This window comes from Psittacula echo (assembly GCF_963264785.1).
Source record: "Psittacula echo genome assembly, chromosome: 7".
Lineage (NCBI taxonomy): Eukaryota > Metazoa > Chordata > Aves > Psittaciformes > Psittacidae > Psittacula > Psittacula echo.
In genome coordinates this window covers 22,322,830-22,342,615 of record NC_137740.1, presented here as the reverse complement: position 1 = coordinate 22,342,615, position 19,786 = coordinate 22,322,830, and the positions used below count along the sequence as shown (strand labels likewise).

Genomic DNA, 19,786 nt, shown 5'->3' with positions numbered 1-19,786 from the left:
ACTTCACCAGGGGTGGCTGGGACGCCAATCTCTAACTGTCCCATTGTAGGAGGGAGCGTCGCCGGCGGCACCACATGTCGGTGTGGGAGCAGCGCACCAGCCAGCTGCGCCGGCACATGCAGATGTCCAGCCAGGAGGGCATCAACAAGGATGAGCCACCTCTCATCAACCCCCATGCCAGCATCTTCCGCAGGAAGAAACCAGGGGATGGCATCACCCTGGAGAAACGCGCCGAGGAGCAGAGTGGCAAGGCTGAGCGGCCGCTGGCTGAGGCACCTGAGCAGCCAGCCCCAGGAGCCAACCCCTGCGGTGGTGAGGACAGGAGGAGCCCATCGCCCCGGGCCAAGCGAGACAAGGAGCCCTGGCACCAGAAGTCGTGCCATGGGAACTGTGAGCTGGGCGAGCAGGACGGGGCAGGAGGTGGCATTGAGGACAGGGCCAGGATGAGGCAGAGCCAGCGGCGCAGCCGGCACCGCAGAGCCCGGATGGAGGGGAAGGAGCCAGCTGGCACCCTGGGGAGCCGCTCAGCCAGCCAGGAGATGAGTCTGGAGGAGGTCAGCCCCACAGAGAGGATGCAGGATGGGGACCAGTGCAGAGACATGGTTGCAGCAGAAGCGCTAATTCAGGAGGAGACAGCAGCAAGTGGGGAGCCCTTCAGGTTGGTACCCAGGGAGGGCATTTTTTTTGTTCCTACAGCTTCTTATCTTCTCCCCTTACTTTCGTGCACCTCTTTTTCTCCCACATCCATCCTGCAGGACAAATGGGGTCTCTGCCAGTGATGCCGAACTGGTTGGGACCACTGAGGCGGGGCCCCCCCCGCAGATGGCACCTGAGCCCTCCCGGGGGAAGATGGGCAGCCTGATGGAGCAGGACTGCAGCAGCCCGGACACCAGTGAGCAAGCACTGCTGGAGGCTAGCCGCACTGTCAGCCGGAGCGAGCCCGACCTCTCCTCCATCACCCCTACCACCGAGAAGGCCACAGAGAGCACCGCCATCATGATCGATGTCCACGACTCCACTGTGGTACAGAGTGAGGACCCATCTCTCTTTCCTGAGTCCCTCTCCCATCCCTCATGGACTCGGCAGGGGTGGAAAGCTTGTTTGCGTGGCTTTTCCTATCCGCATCCATCAACTGGGGAGCTTTCCTTGCTGCTTCTTGCAGCATCTCCCTCTGGCACCCCAGTTTTGCAGCACAATGCTGATGTGCCACCATCTCCTGGGGAGCTTCTCCTTTTCTTACCTCCTTGCTACCCACCCCTTCGCCTGATCCCTCCTTCCCTCTTCCTTTCTGCCTGGGCAAAGCACATGCATCCCCTGTTTTTCCTAACACATTCACAGCCTCCACCCAGCTTGCTGCCACTCAAACTCCTTAACAGCAACCTTGCTGTCAAGGTGAGTGCTTTAAACAGTGTTATTAATTAAACAGCACTGTGAAAGCTGGCCTTGTTAAAACCCCTTTCATCTGCTTCATCCTGGCAGCTTGTGTCTTTTCTTTCCTTCTGGTTGCTCTTCCCCTAATGGCATGGGGATGCAAAGCAGAAACCAGGGGGGTTGCATGTGCCCAGGTGGCAGTGACACCCCAGAGTGCTGTCTCGGTACGAGGCTGGGCAAAGGCTCTCGCTTTCTTGCAGTTAGCAACAAGACAGATGGTGAAGCCAGCCCCTTAAAGGAGGCTGAGACCAAAGAGGATGAAGAGGAGATGGAGAAGAAGAAGCGGAAGAAGGACAAAAGTGAGACGGGCAAAGCGATGGTGCCACACAGCTCCATGTTCATCTTCAGCACCACCAACCCGTGAGACATTTTTTTTGGACTGTAGGAGCCTGTGGGCAGGGAGTTCTGCAAGGGGAAGGCCCCTAGACATCACTGAAAACAGGGAATCCTCTTGGGAAGGGGGTTGAATAGCTCTCAGTCAGCCATGGTGCTCCCCAAGCCCCACCAGTGCTCTCCCTCTGTGCCAGCCATGCTCCCAGTTTTCTCTCCCAACTGCTGATTGTTAGGTGTGATTTTTATTCAACACTTTTTACGTTTACCTGCAGTTTTCTGCTCCCCTGTAGCTCTTGCCCAGCTCCAGCAGCCTGGAAGAGTAAGCACCCCAGTTTCTCAGGGACTATCCCTGGCTGGCCATGGGTTGCCTGGGGGGCTGGAACAGCTGAGCAAAGAGGCCATCAAGCCTCCTGGGCTCCCTTGTTTTTCTCCTTAGACTTTGCTGCCCTGTCCTGCCCTGAAAGACAGTGAGGTGGGGTGGATTTTGCACATGCGCCATGCCAGAGGCTCACAAGTCAGGCTGTCTCCCTGCAGGGTGCGGAGGGCTTGCCACTACATCGTGAACTTGCGCTACTTCGAGATGTGCATCCTTCTGGTGATCGCCGCCAGCAGCATTGCCCTTGCAGCAGAGGATCCTGTCCTCACCAACTCCGACCGCAACAAAGTGATTGCAAACGTCCCCCATTCCCCTTATCATGCAGGCAATGCAGGCAGAGGTGCTGTAGGATTTTAGCTTCCATGGTGGGGCACATGTGGGACATGGATCAGGGGAGCCAGTGGCAGCACCTGCACAGTGCCATGGGGTCTGACTTCTTTCCTATCACCTTCCTTTATAAACCCTGAAAATTGCTCTCAGTCTCCCACACTTGGGGTTTGGAGTCTGGGGAGCAGACCAGGGCACCTTGTTGACAGTAAAGTAGCTTGAACTGGGGAGATGTTGATGTGCACAGGCACTGATATAGGCGAGCATGATTTGGCTCTCAGATTTCAGAGCTGCTTGCACCATGCACAGCAAATGTTTCCCTTCCACCTGCACAGGCTGGATTTATGGCTGTCCTGAACTCCTAGGGAACAGGCTGGGTTTGGGGCAAGCAAGCCAACCCTCCGCCTGCACCTGAGCCAGGCCGGCCCGATGCAGGGTGGTGATGGGCTCTGGGTGGGCACAAGCGAGCCCGTTTGCTTGGCAGTGGCTGCAGAGTACCTGTGCCCTCTCTCTGCAGGTCCTGAGGTATTTTGACTATGTCTTCACCGGTGTTTTCACTTTCGAGATGGTTATCAAGGTAAGAGCCCTTGCAGGCTGGCTGTGCTGGAGGTGCCGAGTCCTGCAGTGTCCATGCAGCAAGTGGGAAATAGTTCAGTTTTCAAGTTCTCGTCCTAAATTTGGATGATTCTGGAGTCTCAGTGGGTGGGTGCGGAGTGCACACACTGTTCCCACCTCTGCCGAGGCATGTCAAAGGTGTCGGTCAGTGGGAGGGGGAAAGGGGAGATGGTGAGGGGACAGGAGAGGCTGCCATGAGGGGTGAGGGGAGAGCAGGCACACCTGTGAGGAGGGATCATGAGAAGAGAGCAAGGGTGGCCATGAGAGGTGAGGGGAGATCGTGAGGGGAGAGCAGGTGCAGCTGTGAGGAGGGATCATGAGGGGAGAGCAGGGGCAGCCATGAGGGTGAGGGGAGATCATGAGGGGAGAGCAAGGGCGGCTGTGAGGGGTGAGAGGAAATCATGAAGGGAGAGCAGAGGTGGCCATGAGGAGTGAGGGGAAATCATGGAGAGCAAGGGCAGCCATGAGGGTGAGAGGAGATCATGAGGGGAGAGCAGGGGTGGCCATGAGGGACGTTTGTGAGTGGAGAGCAGGGGCAGTCATGGGCTGTGAGGGGTGGCCATGAGGGGTAGGGGCAGCAGCTATATAGTGTGGGCCGCTATGAGGGGGCAGATGAGAGTTGGCTGTGACTGGAGATTATGAGGGGCAACCATGAGGGGGGATTTTGAGGGGAGATCAGTTTGCCCTCAGTGACAGGGTTTAGTGGTGGGGTTGATGATCTTAAAGGTCTTTTCCAACCTAGTTGATTCTGTGATGGAGACCTAAAGCCTGGTACTTAGCAGTGGGAATCAAGAGTGCTCAGCACTGTTTTATCAGCCTCCAGGCTCCTACAAAATATGATGCTCTTTGATATATACCCAAGGTACAGGGAGGACTGGTCTGCTGCTCCCCATCGATGTCCCTGTCCCCCAGCATGTCCTGCCTGCAGCTGCTTCCACTTCATGGCCAAGCTGCTTATTCCCTGCCTGTTTTTCTCACCGTTTCTCCTCTCCAGATGATTGATCAGGGCTTGATCCTGCAGGATGGCTCCTACTTCCGAGACCTCTGGAACATCCTGGATTTCATCGTTGTGGTGGGAGCGCTGGTGGCTTTTGCCTTGGCGTAAGTGGCTGTTGTCATTGTCAGCTCCCTGCCTTCCCTTGGCTGGGGTGGGAGGAAGATGCAGCTTTGTGTTACAGCTGCTAGACCCTGATTTTTGTTTTTATTTCTCTGCACCACCCTTCTGTTCTGCTTCTGGGACGGCTTCTGGCAGTGGTGTGTGGCTGCTCTGGAGATGTATTTCTCCTTGTTTGTCAAATGCTGGTGAGCAAGCAGGCAGGGGTCAAAGCAAGGCAAGGTGGAGATGCTAGGAGGTTGGTGGTGAAAGTGGACTTGAAAGAGTGCAGAAGGAACTGTTAGGGAGGTAAAAAGACCTGAGGGTGGCAAAGTTACACACTTGGTATGCATCGTGGGGTGCACAAAAAAGGCAGCAGCCTGTCAGGTGGGCCTCCCCTCCGAAGATGTTTGTGCTGAAAATGGTCCCACGTAGCTGTTGACTTTTCTTCTGCTCTAGGGAGAGAGCATTGCCCTGGATACCTGCAGGGATGGAGATGCAGCAAGTGGGGTTTGTGCCTGCATCCTTTGCAGCATCATAGTGAAGGCAGAGTGCTTGCTCTGAAGTATGTCCCCACTGAGCATCGCCTTGCAGTTTGGCACCAGTACCAAGCTTGCACCTGTGGCACCTGCAGGTCTTCCTCTGCAGGGTGGCTTAATGTCTCTGGTGCCCATGCCATGGAGGACAGGAGCATCCAGGGATGAGTTTCATGCTGCTCTGCCCCCCTCTGTGCTGCTGATTGGACAGGAGGTACAGTGAGAGTGCAGGGAGAATGTGCTGATACCCAGAGAGTGGGTGCCAGTGTGATGCTTGCAGATAAGGGGCACCCTCTTGTCCCCAGGGCTGTGGTTCCTCATTAGTGCCTGTGGAGGGAAAGGAGAAGAGAGGAGAGGCTCATGCTCGTTTGTCATGCTGTTGTTCTCTCTTTGTGCTTTTAACACTGGCGGCGGTGACATTAGTGCTGGTGAGAGGGATTGGAGCCCTGTCCTTGTCCACAGCTCAGGTACTGTGTGAGGCTCTTGGGGTGTTTGAGTCCAAGCTCTGAGGTCACTCGATGGATTACGGCCCATAATCCATCCCTCCCTCCTCACCCAAGGCCAGGTGGCAGCTCCTTTCCTTTGCTCTTACTCACTTGCACCTTCCCTGGTTCACTGCTTTTGCCTTCCTCATCCTTCTCACCCACTTCCTCTCCTGATGCTTTCTGCCACTGCTCTCTCCTTGGGAGGAGCATGAGAGAATTCAGCTTGCTCAGCACAGGGAGGAACCAGTCCCTGGGCAAAGAAGGGGGGCTGACCGCAGACCCTGGGATGGGGAAAGACCATGGGGCAGGTTTCACAGCTGGGGATATTGCTCTGAGCCACCCAGGATGGATTCAGCATCTCCAGGGTCTGGCTGAGTCTTCTTTTGCCAGAACAGCCCCTCAGAGTATGCGGAGGTGGGGGAGCAGGGCCAAGGGCTTCAGCAGCCTTAAGATGCACTGGGTGGTTTAGGGAATTTCAAGAGGACAAGGGAGCCTTTTCCTTCCAAGGCTGGAAGGAAAGTCTTCCATCAAGACTTTTTGATGGCTGGAGGTCCATAGGTTGATGGTTCAGCCTGCTCCTGGGTGGATGGGATGTCCTTACCACTGCTAACAGTACCATAATCTGTTAGCTTACTGTTCTCTTGCCCCCTCCCCACAAAGGTAACACGATTCCTGGAGTGGCCGCTGGAGCCGGCAGGGTCCCCATGTGCCAGTGCTGAGTATGTGGGAAAGCTGCTGTGCCCTTTCCATCTCTGCTTGCCACCTGTTCCCAGCCTCCCAAGGGAAGGACAGGTCCCTTTGCGCAACAGGGCAGCTGAATTCTTGAGGGTGAGCACCACCACTGGCTGTGGCAATGCAGCAAGAATCTATGTTGCCTGCTCACTCTTGCAGCTATAGCCAGGTAGACACCGAGTTGCTTGTGTCAGGGATGAGGGCTTTTTATAATGTGAACCTGCAGTATTGTCCCCCTCCCCCACACCCAATGGTGGCTCCTGCTGGAGATGATCTCATGGCTTTGGGGGTGAGGGGAACAAAGGAGCTGCAGTGATTTCTGATGGGTTTATACATTATAAAGCATTTATAAGAACACCTGCTTCTCCCCTTGGCAGCCCATCACTGCTGCGGAGCTGCAGGATGTTCTCCAGTTATATGTGTCCCAACCCATTGCTCTCCCTCCCTCCTTCTTTCCCTCCCTCTTGGTTTCAAGAGAAGAACTGGTGGTGATGTTTGAATCATCTCCTTTTCTTCTCCCTCCATGAGCAGTTTGATATGGGGCTGGGGTGGGGGTAAGCGTCCTTTCTCTCCCTCTCCTTACCTCCACCCAGCACAGTGGGAAAAGCAATGCCCACAGGGTGACTGCAGTGATTGTTTGGTGAGAGCAACTATTGACAGGGTAGAAGTACTTCCTGGTAGAAGTGTTGCTGGGACATGCTGTGCGTTTTCTGCCCCTCTTGCCTCCTTCTGCAGTTTGGTTTTCCCACAGGGCTTCTGGGTAGCTGTGGGCAGAGCAGGAGGTCTCTGAGCGCGTCCAGTGACACCACCATCATCTGCTGGCTATTAATGCCACATCAAAATCACCAATAAGCAGATGTCCTCCTGTAAAGCCGTCTCTTTGTGTGCTATAGTGACTTGTCCACTGCCTCCTCGGAGCCCATACATCCTGAGTAATAGACTGTCTTGGCTCATCTGTTGCTGTCCATGTGGAAAACTAATACGTCAGTCCAAATGCAGCCTAAATAAAAAGCCCAATATAAAACCATACATCTCCAAAGAGTTCAAATTAAATTAGTTGAAATAACCAGAACCATAACTAAAGACCCTGTTTGCTTTTGCCTCCCATGACACTGTCTGATAGGCATTGCGTAAAGGAGCGGTGCTCACTTGCACCTTTGCAGAGCTGCCGAGAGGCAGTGATGCCTCTGCGTGTGGGGTTGCAGCAGTGGGAAAGGCTGAGTGGTGAAAAGGTTGGGTGGTCAGTGTGTAGCCCTCATTTTCTTACCTGGTGAGCAAGGGCAGGTGTTTCTCCACACTGAGGTACCCAGCAAAGGGGCTTCTTTCCTTGCCAAGCAGCAATTCCTTATGCCTGTCAGCACCAGTGTCTGGAAGCATGAGTGACCTGTGCCCACTGCAGAATAATCTGGGGTGAGGCTGGTCAGAACAGTGGGCTGGTATCACGTCATGGAAGTGCTACAAAGTTAAACTGTCACATTTTCAACACACCTTCCATCTGTTTCACTGAAATACAGCCAGAATCTTGGGTTACTTTTATGTTTTTTTAAGAAATATTTTACTTCTTAAGCTTTACTGACAGTGCTGAGCACTCTGTGCACGTGGCAGGGACTCAGATCAAGCAAAGGACAGAGTTTTGTTTTCAGGAAGGGATCTTATAGACCACCTTGGCTTGTCCAAGTGGATGTCCTGCTGGGTTGTAGGAGATCCTGCACTGCAGCTCAGGCTCTTAATTAGTGGATTTCTTGATGGAGGTGATTTAGCAGAGTTAGCCTGTTTGGATGGGAACTACTATGGCCTTGCAGGTAGGTTCCCACCTGCCTTTGGCTGACTGGGGCCAGGTCTCAAGGTCTCTCCCCAACTCCTGGCTGAGGAGCACCGTGTGCCTGCCTGCTGTTACCCACTGTCCCACTCTCTGCAGTTCCTCTCACAGCAGGGGCTTCACTGTGTGCCCCTTTCCTAAAATCTCCAGCGGGGTGGGCAGGGGCTCCTAGCTTGCTGGGTGAGTCCCTCCTTGCAGATAAGCCCCATCCTGGAGGACACAGGGTGGTCTACTTGTCGTGCCTTTCAACCTAGGCATGGGGCAGTGAGGGCTGCTGCAGGGTCCCTGCACCTGAGAGACTGCAGTTATCCCCCTGCAGCTCCCCTGATGGTTTTCTTACCTTCTTCCTCTCCTCTTTCTTTTTCCCTCTCTCTGCTGGTGCTGTTTGGTGGCTGACGGGCTGGATCGCCGACAGAAATGCTTTGGGGTAACTATGCCAGTCACTTCACTGCAGGGGGCTGCCCTGGGGAGATGGGTGCAGGCGGGTGTCTGTCTGAAACCTGGGCTGCATTTGCAGAGGCTGGAGTATGCTGCTCTGCATGCATCTCTGTATTGCCCTGGGATGCATTAAAGGTGATGTGCTCTGGGAAAGTGCAGGTGGGATTTTCTTTGCAAGCAATGCAATTCCTTGCCTTCAGAGGAAGGTGCTTTAGTTGCAGATTTCAATGTCTGTGTGGTACACATAGATGGTATGAAGCACACCCACGGCAGCAGGGCACAGGAAAAGTGGTGTCCATCTCAGAGCAGAGCACTCTGCCCTAGTGGGGGCTTTGCCAGCACTGAAGTACCACAGGAACACATGGGATGTGGTTCATGCCAAGTACAGGGGTCTGGGGAGAGCTCAGTCTTGGTTGTAGACTGAGCAAGCAATTCCACAGGAGGTTTTCTGAAGTCTGAAGAGGTCCCTCCTTGTCAGAGCTAAAGCACTGCAGTTTAATTGTCCTTGATGGAAGCTTGCACCAGCTGAGCACTCAAATCCTTGCCCCAGTCCTGAGTCAGATGCCCCAGGCACTTACCCAGGCCCTGATACTGAGCAGAACAGGAGCTGCAAGGTGCAAAGTGAGTCCTGTTTGTACAGTTGCTTCCCGTGCATTTGTGAGGCTGTGCTCCTAGGGTGGACTATGAATTAGTGGTTTGTTTACATCTCTTCATGATTATGCCCAATATTGTGCTCCTTGTTGCATTAGCCTTTGCAAAGGAGCTGTGTAATTTGGAGCGTCTGTTTTTGTAAGTCATTTCATTGATGTTTTTTGAGGGTGCCTGGTGGATCTAAACTGTGCCACCTACACCAGGGCCTCTCTTTTCCATCCTGGGATTCAGCCCATGGGCTTTGGTTAAAAGGCAAGGTTTAAAAGTAGTATTGTGGTTCGCATTAATCACCCTATTCAATAAATTAGGGTCACGAGGGGGCTTTTCTAAATAATTCTACTGGTAAGCTCTGCCTCAACTGACTTGGGGTGGAGGAAGTACAGCCCTGATCTGGAGAGGGAGGAGAGGGCTGAGGTATTATATGTGTGTGAGATAGATGACCAGGCTGACCATGTTATGTAGTACTGATGGAATAAGGCAGAAAGCTGTGACAGCATTTGTGTGAACAAACCAAGCACAGAGCAGGTGCTTCTGTAGCACTCTAACCTGAAAGTAAGTACCATGAATCTCAAGTTTAAACTGGGATGGAAAAGACATTGTGAGACACTTGCATGTACAGCCCATTGAGTGCATTTCCCTTGTTATGAATTTCTTGCAACCAGTAGTAATGGTAGAAAACTGTTTGCAGTGGTGATGGCCTTTTGCAAGGAGGGTGTCATCCGTTGAAGCCCTCAGACAATCTAGCCCTGGGGCTGCAAGATTATGATCTCTCTGTTTCATTTTTGGGTGCCTGTGCCTCCCTCTGGTGCGATAGGACCAACAAGGGCCGGGATATCAAGACCATCAAGTCTCTCCGTGTGCTACGAGTCTTGAGGCCCTTGAAAACCATTAAGCGACTGCCCAAGCTGAAGGTAATGGTCCCCATCTCCTGTCTTACATCTGTCTTCTTCAGCATGGACCTGTGGGTGCAGGGACCACACACATCAATTTGCTCATGAGCAATGAACAAGTAGTTTTCAAAGCATTTGCTGTTTTCAGAGCCCCATTTTCAAACACAACATCCTTCAGGCTGCTTCATATCTGAAGGTACAATGAGTTATTAAAAGCAAGCCTGTATCTCTGCAAGGTATCAGAATTAGTTCTTTTGCCAGGGAAATTGGGACTGGAGTGGACATGAGGCAGCAAAGGCCAGGTACTCTCCTGATAAAAGAAGCTGCCTTGGCTTTGGGATAGCTCAAATATCTTTCCAAAGCATCTTGTAAACATCTTGGGATTGTGTGTGCCGTGCTGTCATGGTGTTGCACTGGAGGGGGATTTCCCATATCAATATTTTTTTATGCAGCAACAGTAGGATTATGCATTTCCATACCTTAGCTGATGGGATACAGAGCCAGAAAGGAGAAAGAGACCAAGGAAGCCCTATCTTTTTTCTTACAAGAGGTTATTTGGCTGATGCATGAGATCCAGGGTGGCACCCCAGAGACTTGGGTTTTGACCCCAGCTTTTCTTCCTGATCAGTGGATGGATTCAGCCCATGTCAGTTCCTTTCTGGACACCTCTGTTTCCACCACAAAGCAGGGATAAGGACATTCCTCTCTTTCTTACAGTTCTGTGAGAACTAGGCCTGAGTGCACAGCCTGGGGAGTTGCTGCTATTGTAGGCAGAGGTATTTGCTCTGTCTTGTTATGTGGGATGATGTGAAACAATAAAGTGTTTACTAATTGGTCTACAGTTCTGCTAATTGCATAATTGGGATAATCCCCTGTCTGCTATCCTGGTTGCAGAGAACATTGAGGTTGTAAATATTCATCTCTGCTTCTGTCTCAGGGGCTGTGTGGTGTCTGTGTGTGCTGGGGGTATTCTGGGTGTTAAACTTCTTATTGAAATAGTTCTTTGCCTGCGAGAAGTCCCAGTTCTTTTCTCCTTTCCCCATCACAAGTGGAAGATGTTTTTCCACATGATAGTCTGGTTTTGGTCCTGTGGTTTGCCAAGACTGTGAGTTCCCCAGGTGAGTTATGCCCTCTCCTTCAGGCTGTCTTTGACTGCGTCGTGACTTCTCTCAAGAATGTCTTCAATATCCTCATCGTCTACAAGCTCTTCATGTTCATCTTTGCTGTCATTGCTGTTCAGCTCTTCAAGGGGAAGTTTTTCTACTGCACTGACAGCTCTAAGGACACGGAGAAGGACTGCATGTAGGTGCCCTGTTCAGTAGGTTCAATGCTGCTGACACCTCTGGCAAAGGCAGGGTGCTGGGTAATGTCTTCCATGGTTCCCAGTTAAGCCCCTGGTCATGACTCGCTCTTGGCCATCGTCTCTTGGGGTGGACAGCATGGGCTGAGCCGTGTCCCCAGTGCTGTATCAGGACTGTGCATCCTTGCATGGGATGTGAGATGCAGAGCCCTGTATTTTGCTCCTGTTCTTTTTCTGCCTGCTCTCTTCCCATTTGCTTTTCCCTTCTCTGCTTCGCCTGAGTTGTTATCCAGCCTCTCCCAATTTTTCCCTCCAGCCTTGCAGGAGTAGAGGTGCCCCCCCCACTGTGCACACACACTGCCCTAGGATTTAAAGCCATTGTCTCATAGTCTGGCAGCTTAAAAAGCAAGGTCATTGCTTTCTCCCAACCTTGCAGAGGGAACTATGTGGACCATGAGAAGAACAAGATGGAGGTGAAGTGCCGGGAATGGAAGCGCCATGAGTTTCACTATGACAATATAATCTGGGCTTTACTCACTCTCTTCACAGTCTCCACTGGCGAGGGTTGGCCCCAGTGAGTATTCTGCTTCACCTGCCCCCTCGAATGGGATGGTTGGGTTTGTAACTGGCTACACTCAGGCAGGATTGAGAGAGGAGATGCTGGTCAGGGAGGAGGAGAGGGACGGTGAGAAATTATATCAGGACAAAAGAGCTTTTAGCCCCCATATGAGGCTGGGACTGTGGAGGGGTTAGCTTTTTCCTTGGGGAGTCAATGATAGGTAATCCTTTATCGTGTGTGGCTCTGAGCAGTATTTTAGGTCAATTTTAGAGATGACCGTAGGACTGCACCTCTCTCCATGCTCATGTGAGCTTGGGCAACTTTTTTTCTCTATGTATAGAGTACAGGAAAATTCATTTTCCATCGGGGCACAAGCAAAGCACCATAAAGCAAGCTGTAGCCACTTACAAGAGTCGTCCTTATAAAGCAGATTAAGGCAGAGCTTTATCTTGTCATTGTTACAAGTGTGGACAAACAGAACTGTCTGTACAAAGTGGGTCCCGTGAGAAGTGCCACATGGTGGCAGTCCTGATGGGCCTATCTCTGGTTGCTTTTCCTCACCTGTCTGCCCACAGGGTGCTGCAGCATTCGGTGGATGTGACGGAGGAGGACCGTGGGCCCAGCCGCAGCAATCGCATGGAGATGTCCATTTTTTATGTTGTCTATTTTGTGGTCTTCCCTTTCTTCTTCGTCAATATTTTTGTGGCTCTCATCATCATTACATTTCAAGAGCAGGGAGACAAAATGATGGAGGAGTGCAGTCTGGAGAAGAATGAGGTATGGTCTGGGGAGGGGGAAGAGAGGATGTTTCCATGGGGTTTCTGCAATTTGGGAGCTTGGAGCTCCCTAGATGTTAAAAAGGTGTGAGAAACTTGTGAGCCAGCTGCCTGCCCAGCCCATGAAGGAAAAAAGTGTGGCAGCCACTGTCCCCCATGTTACCATTGGCCAGGGTCTGATGCATGTTGTTTTATTCCAGAGGGCCTGTATTGACTTTGCCATCAGTGCCAAACCCCTCACGCGGTACATGCCCCAGAACCGGCACACCTTCCAGTACCGGGTCTGGCACTTCGTGGTCTCCCCATCCTTCGAGTACACCATCATGGCCATGATAGCGTTGAACACTGTGGTGCTGATGATGAAGGTGAGCTGGTCAGAGTAAACCTGTCCTGTCTGGGGCAGTGGAGAGAAGGAGGATGGGACTGGAGGGTATTTTGGTTGTTTCTAGGAGATGTTTTGAGGCAAAGTCTAAGCATGTATTCTTTGGCATAGTCACTTGAAACACCACATGCCCCAAACTGGAGGCAAGATGTTCCCTAAACAAGATGACACAGATGATCTGGACTTCTTAACTACTGCAGAAAGATCTGGATTTACTCCATGCTTCCTTCTGAGAAGGAGTGGCAGCTGGCCTGAGAGAGGTGTGGAGAGGGGAAGGATGAGATAGTCTTGAGGCAAGGAATATACATGGTCCACCACAGGTCTTCCCTGGGACAGTCTAGCCAAAAGGCTGGCAGGCCCCCTCCTGGCTAGCAATGTCTCTCTCTTTCCATCAGTACTACTCTGCTCCATACACCTATGAGCTGGCCCTGAAGTACCTGAACATTGCATTCACCATGGTGTTCTCCTTAGAGTGTGTCCTCAAGATCATAGCTTTCGGCTTCCTGGTGAGTGGCTGCTCCTGTTCTTGATGGGGGTACTAATTTGGACTTGGGCAGCACACAGATCAGAGAGGGAAGGTGTTAATAATGTGGGGTTGTTGCTGTTTATTTTGGGTCCCAGCCTGAGAGCCGCTTTTAGGTTGGAATCACTTCTTTGGTTTTCGTTAAATTTCTCACTGTTGGATGCTGAAGGGGGAAGCCACACCATTGCTTTGCTTTTTGCCTTGATCCTGTGGTACTCTAGTGTCTGGACCCAGAGTATGTTCTGGTGCAGCTGCTCTGCTAAAGCAAACTGCTGCTGCAATTATGCTGGTGGCTGCAGTCCCTTAACCCCAGGAGCCGTGAGATGCTAGTGCATTGCTGTCCTTGGGCTGTATCAATTGGATCACACCTGACTTGCAGTTAGACTTCCCTGCCTCATTCAGTCGTCAAGTCCCCAGTTGCTCATTTAAGACTTGTAGCCATGGACTGCCTTTTCTTCAGCTACTCTGTGCCTTATGAGCAACTGTTGAATTTGCTCTGTTATATTTTCTTTCCTATTTGTAATGCATACTGGGAAGTGAGGTCCTCTAGCAGGAGGGTTTCTAGTTCTTTACTCCTAGCAGCACCAGCCATAGTGAAGTCTGGTGTTGCACCAGCTGCTGCAAAGCCAGCAGGGGCTGAGGTGAGTCCTGGTGCCCATGAAGAGGAGGACAGAGCAGCCTCATGGCTGTGAGAGTCAGCTTGATGAGCTGTTGCAGCCTGACCAGGGCTGGCTGTGGCTGCTTTTCCCACTCCCTTTCACCAGGGTGACCTTTTGGATATATCAGTCATCTCCTAGGAGGAGATGCTTGCCACAGACACTCTTGGGTCTGCCACTATCTCAGATGCATAGAGGTGCTCCAGACTGTGGTGGCATACAAATGGGCAGTCAGGTCTCTGCTGCTGCTGCCATTGTCCGTGAGCAGCCTTGGTCTGTGGCCCAGCATCCTTCAGACTTGCCATCCCCGAGCTCAAATCTATGTTCCCTCTTTCCTTCCTTCTGCAGAATTATTTTCGGGACACCTGGAACATCTTTGACTTCATCACTGTCATCGGCAGTATTACGGAGATCATCCTGACAGACACCAAGGTGAAGCAGGGGCTGGGAGCAGTGGGGTGTACTGCTGCAGGGTGGGGGGCTCCCGCCTCCCTCTGACTCTCATCTCCTCCCAGCTGGTGAACACCAGCAGCTTCAACATGAGCTTTCTGAAGCTCTTTCGGGCTGCTCGGCTCATCAAGCTGCTGCGCCAAGGTTACACCATCCGCATCCTGCTCTGGACATTTGTGCAGTCCTTCAAGGTAAGTCGCACATGGCCTGGTCTCATCCCAGGCCACAGTGCTGGGGTGCTGCTCCCAAATGCAGGCTGTTCCTAAGGTCTTGATGACTTGTTGGCTTGTAGAAGAGATGGATGAGCACAGCTTACCTGCTCACTGTGCTTTTTGTACTCTGGAGCTGGACCTATGCTAAATGAGATCACTCATCTGCTTCTCTTGCAGGCCCTCCCCTACGTCTGCCTCTTGATTGCCATGCTTTTCTTCATCTATGCGATCATTGGGATGCAGGTGAGCACAGACATTTCAGTGTGCATCCCTCTGGCACGGGCAGGCTGGACCAGCATGTCCTCAATGTTATGTGTGGCAGGGAGCCTCATGCCTGCCTGTCACTTCACTTGGTCACTCTGTCCAGGAAGGACCTGAGGGTGGAATAGCTTTTTTGGGAGCTGCAGAGCCATGTGCCCTGGAGGAGCTGCCACAGTTGGCAGTTGACTGAGTTCAGCCAAGCTCCACAGCTGCCTTCACAACTCATACCCTTGGAGATGTGGTCTTGGAGACTCAGCTGGGCATCCTCTGTTGCAGCTGCTTTTGAATTTCCACCCCTTCATTTAGAAATTAATCGCTATTTCCAATTCCCTAGGAGTCCCCAGAGGTTGATTTCATGCCTGAGGGACCTGGTGAACAGCGTTCTGCCTTTCCCATCCGAATGGCTGGGTCACGGCAGTGATCTTAGCAGCCCACGATTCACCTTGTACCTCTGCTCAGGGTTTATGTTGTAGCCATGCCACTGATGGTCTTCTTGGGCTTCTTTGCTTAGGGACCCATTACGACCTACCAGGTGGTGGGAGGTCATCAGAGCATGGGAAGATGTAAGCTTTCCAGGCAGCAGATGGTAAATAAGAAGCACATGAGCTAAAACCCTCAGCTCCACACGTGCTGCGGGGCTGGCTCAGTTCTGTGATGACTAAATCCCACGCTGAAGATCTGACAAAGCATCTTCAACAGCGAACGCTTGGGATCTGGTGCTGCCTGATGAGTGAGCTGCTGCAGTATCCAGCACCATTGCCTGATGAGCACTATGAGGACAGGCAGATTCTGGGGAGGCAGAGCACAGCGCAGGGGACCCCACCCAGGCTGCTTGGCAGAGCTGGTGTTCAGTCTCTTCCACCCCACCTCTCCTGCCCTGAGAGTCCCGTGGCAGGTTTTCACTGCTCTCATGTTGGCACTGGCTCCAGGTGTTCTCTGTGCTAAACAACCACCATCTGACTCAGCCCCTTCCCTGCCGGGTGGTAGTATTTGATTTTTTTTTTTTTTTTTCTTAACACCATTGTGAACAAATCCCCAAGCAGTAAAGTCTGTGGGCGTTATTTGAGCAAAATAGCTGGAGGCAGAAAATATTCTACAATTACACATTCCAAAAAACCTGTACAGGGAAAAAATACTCTGCACTTGGTATATTTTTAGGTTCACAGAAAGTGAAATAAATATTTAACAGTAATAACAGCGCATTTTTCCTATTTGAGGCACTTTACGAACATTTGTTATGTCTTATCATGGCCTTGGCTGTGGGTCATTATTAGGGTATTGTCCACATTTGCGGCTTTGTTGCCTCTTTTGGCCCTGGGGATGGTAGTGCCAGGTGTCTGGCTGTCCATGGTGGGTTAGTGGTTGGTTTGTCACTATCTCACTGAGCCGCTCCCTACCCTGCATCGCTGTGCCCAACCGCAGCACCACAGACCGTTTCCCCACAAAGGGAAAAGCTCCTGGGAGGTTCCAGGACCATGACCCAGCACCTACAAGGGCAGTGTGATTCGTCCCTGTGCCTCCAGCATGTTCAAGACTAGTGGGCACTGTGCAGTGCTGAGATGATGCCCGTAACATGGCAGAGGGATGGATGTCAAGCGGTTGGGCTCTGTTGATCCCAGGTCCTCTGTGCTCCTGTTTCCATGGCAGCTTGGCCTCTTGCAGCCTTTGCCGCCCACCGCGAATCCCTGCCGAGGAAAGGAGATTCTCTTTCCCCAATGGCTGCTTAGCACCAGCTCCTCATTGTGCTGGCTGCGCACCAGTGTGTTTGCTGGGGTGCTTTTCCATGGGGGATTGTGCAGAGGGTGGATGTTGACTGCTCTGGGGGCCAGCTGTGCTGAGGGTAATGGACCTTGGGCAGGATTGGTCCCTGCAGCACAGGGCTGTGTGCCCACCAGCAAGGTGAATGTGCAGCCACTTCCCCAGCCAGTGAGCTGTTGTCTGAAGACCTGAGCCCTTTTTCTCCCTCCTATAGGTTTTCGGCAATATCAAACTAGATGAAGAAAGCCACATTAACCGGCACAACAACTTCCGCAGCTTCCTGGGCTCCCTGATGCTCCTCTTCAGGTAAGCAATCATCAGGTTCCTTTGGTACTGTTTTTGGGTGTAGGTTTGCTGGGAGCCAGGCTGGACAGGTTCTCATTGCAGGCTGTTTGGTGGAGGTCAGCTTTTGATACTGGAGGCCAGCTGGGCAAGCACACAGTTGCAAGAGCTCAGGAACCCCTTCCCTTCCCACCTCCTCTCCATCCTGCCCCCAAAAAGATGTCTGTCTTTCTGGTTTTTGGATCATCTGGCTGGGGAGGAATCAGCCCCATGTGCCTGGAGCTACACCCTGGCATGGGTGCACTCCTGTGGGTCCAGCTTAGTTGCTGCTGACCCAGTGCCTTTCTCTTCTGCATGCCAGAGATGTGTTTAATTTGAGCAGGAGGTTGCATAACTCCTTGTGTAGTTTCTGCCTGGGGCATCCTGCTCTGGCTCTATCTCATGCCATCACGAGCTGCTGAGCATGGCTGTGTTGGGCACAGGAGTGCCACGGGAGAGGCATGGCAGGAGATCATGCTGTCCTGCCTGGAAGGCAAAGGCTGTGAGCCAGACACCACAGCGACGTCTGGGCAGAACGAGAATGAGCGCTGCGGCACCGACCTGGCTTATGTTTACTTTGTCTCCTTCATTTTCTTCTGCTCTTTCCTGGTGAGTTCCTCCCCCTGAGAGCCCTAGAGCTCCCCTTCATCCACCCCTGAACCTGCACCCAGAGTCATCTTCCCACAATTAACTCTTCCTTCCCTCTCCCCTTCTCTGCTCCCTCTCCCCCCACTTTCCTTTTTGTCATTTGCCTTTTCATGCAGATGCTCAACCTGTTCGTGGCAGTCATCATGGACAATTTTGAATACCTGACTCGGGATTCCTCTATCCTGGGACCTCACCATCTAGATGAGTTTGTCCGGATCTGGGCAGAGTATGACAGAGCAGCGTGGTATGTAGTCAGGTCCTTCTCTCCCAAGCAGCCTCTTAGAGCTGCTTTTGAATCGGTGTCTCAGTCTACTACTGGAAACGAGCTGCGATGCCTGGGAAGGTCAAGGAAGGGCTGCTCTCGCCTGTGGTCCTTACAAGGGCAGCACCTGGTTCCTACAGTGCCTGGTGGCAGAGGTGTCTTAGATAATGTTCACGATTTTGCCATAGTGTTTATCCTGAGCGCTGGAGGTTCCTGCTCTTCCTCTCCTCCCAGCCTCCTTCCCAGTCCCTGTGCACCAGCTGGGTGCCTCTGCTCTGAGACCAGTTCCATCGCTTGGTCCTGAACACCCACAGCTCCCCATCAAAGCAGGGCTGGACGTGATTTGTCAGCCCTGAGGACCTTGTTTCGAGCATGTTTGGGTATGGGGAACTGCGTTTTCATGCTGGCCAGCCTGCTTGCCCCTTAGAGGTGAGAAGATTTTGTTTCATGCCTTTGCTGATGAGGACCCCAGCAAACAGGCATTTGCAATCAACAGCCTTTTCCCAGCAATGGGACAGGTTTATAGCAGCGGTACATACCCTGAGTGGCGGGCTTTGGCTCTGCTCCCGCTGCTGCTGCAGAGAGCTTGCTCTCTGTTACTCCTCCTAAGGTGGTCTGCAGCATTGCTAAGGCAGTGTGGAGCCCTTGGCAACTTTAGGAACGTGTATGCCCTCCACTCAGTCCCAGAACTTTTATAGCCCCTTCCTCCCTCCGACAGCCCAGAGACAGCCTCTGGACCCATGACCCACTACTGCTGTGCTGAGGAGCACGAGCAATCTAAGCTTAAGAGCTCTTGGCAGCCACACACACTCCCTTTGGAAACTCTTCACCTCCACTGCTAATGTCCTGCACCTTGAGAGACCAGCTCCAGCCAAGATATTTTTTTTTCCGTGCCTGATATCAGCAGATCCTGGCACAGTTTCCTCCACTATTTGTGTCCAACCCTGTGCAGACCAGTGCTGGCCAGATTCCTCCCTGCATACCTCCTCCAGCACTCTTGCTGCTGTGCAAGGCCTCTGTGGGCAGATGGGTTTGCTTGTTAGCGGGTGAATATGCCCTATGCAAGGGGGAGAGGTCAGCATGGGTGAGTAGGTGTCCTGACGGACAGCTAGAGGAGCGAGAGGAGGTAAGAGCAGTGAAACACCCAGCTGTTCCATGTGGTGTGTCTCACCTGCAGCTTTCGGGAAGGATTTCTTCACACCATGTACTTCATTCACTCTCACCCCCCATGTTGGTGGCCTGCGTTTCCAGGACAGTCACTCTAAAAACATACGTGACCTGTTCTATTGATGCCATGCACCCTCCTGATTTCTGAGCAAGCCATGCGCTTTTGTCGTGACATGTGGCCAGTGGTTAGGGGATGTGCACAGAAACTTGTGGTGCTGGGCCCCTGGAGGCAGCCCTAGCCCCAGTTGCTGGATGAGGAATGGGTGAGTACATCCGAATAGGTCCCTCTACCTGAGTGGGGCAGCAATTGTGCATTCTGACACCTAGACCATCACATCAAGGTCTCACAAAGAGACTGCCCAACACCAAGGAGGCTCAGGGATGGATTTTAGCTGGCTGGTTAGGTTAGCTTGTGTCAGTGAAGGAGAGGGGATGGAGAAAAGCAAGGAGACACCAGAAACAAAGGTGCTTGGTAGGCAGGAACACTTTTCTTTGCCTCCTTGCGTGATTTCCCTTCAAGCTTGTCTAAGGATGCCCAGGAGGCTGCAGCATGCTGCACCTCAGCACTTCCACCCCACATGGTCCTGCTTCTCAAAGGGCTCTGGTCTTGGAGCAGAGTGGGAAGCAGAGCATCTGACGGTCCTTGCACGGTCCTGCCAGCTCTCTGCCTTGACTGCTTTGTTATTTCAGCTGGAGCAGGAGGGATACGGGTTGTATCTTACGATGATTGCACCCTGCTCTGGGGAGATGTGCTTCTGTGGGCAAGAGAAGGGGTGTGTGTATGG

The 19,786-nt window shown here is 52.4% G+C and overlaps 1 protein-coding gene across 5 annotated transcripts in view; it reads left to right on the top strand.

Annotated features, from left to right (window-relative positions):
- Nucleotides 1-19,786, top strand: part of LOC308224353 (voltage-dependent R-type calcium channel subunit alpha-1E-like) — a gene marked incomplete at its 5' end in the record, with an annotated part of 94,457 nt that overhangs the window by 60,040 nt on the left and 14,631 nt on the right. For 3 of the 5 annotated variants that reach the window (XM_080624172.1, XM_080624168.1, XM_080624170.1), the window contains 18 exons: nt 50-658; nt 756-1,030; nt 1,632-1,791; nt 2,299-2,428; nt 2,985-3,044; nt 4,077-4,183; nt 9,651-9,747; nt 10,868-11,028; nt 11,463-11,600; nt 12,161-12,362; nt 12,562-12,726; nt 13,139-13,249; nt 14,271-14,354; nt 14,438-14,563; nt 14,762-14,827; nt 16,818-16,909; nt 17,368-17,533; nt 17,689-17,816. In XM_080624172.1, coding sequence (XP_080480298.1) covers nt 50-658; nt 756-1,030; nt 1,632-1,791; nt 2,299-2,428; nt 2,985-3,044; nt 4,077-4,183; nt 9,651-9,747; nt 10,868-11,028; nt 11,463-11,600; nt 12,161-12,362; nt 12,562-12,726; nt 13,139-13,249; nt 14,271-14,354; nt 14,438-14,563; nt 14,762-14,827; nt 16,818-16,909; nt 17,368-17,533; nt 17,689-17,816 — 2,877 coding nt within the window. The remainder of the gene's footprint in view (nt 1-49; nt 659-755; nt 1,031-1,631; nt 1,792-2,298; nt 2,429-2,984; nt 3,045-4,076; nt 4,184-9,650; nt 9,748-10,867; nt 11,029-11,462; nt 11,601-12,160; nt 12,363-12,561; nt 12,727-13,138; nt 13,250-14,270; nt 14,355-14,437; nt 14,564-14,761; nt 14,828-16,817; nt 16,910-17,367; nt 17,534-17,688; nt 17,817-19,786) is intronic. The other 2 variants (XM_080624169.1, XM_080624171.1) reach the window with 2 other exon arrangements.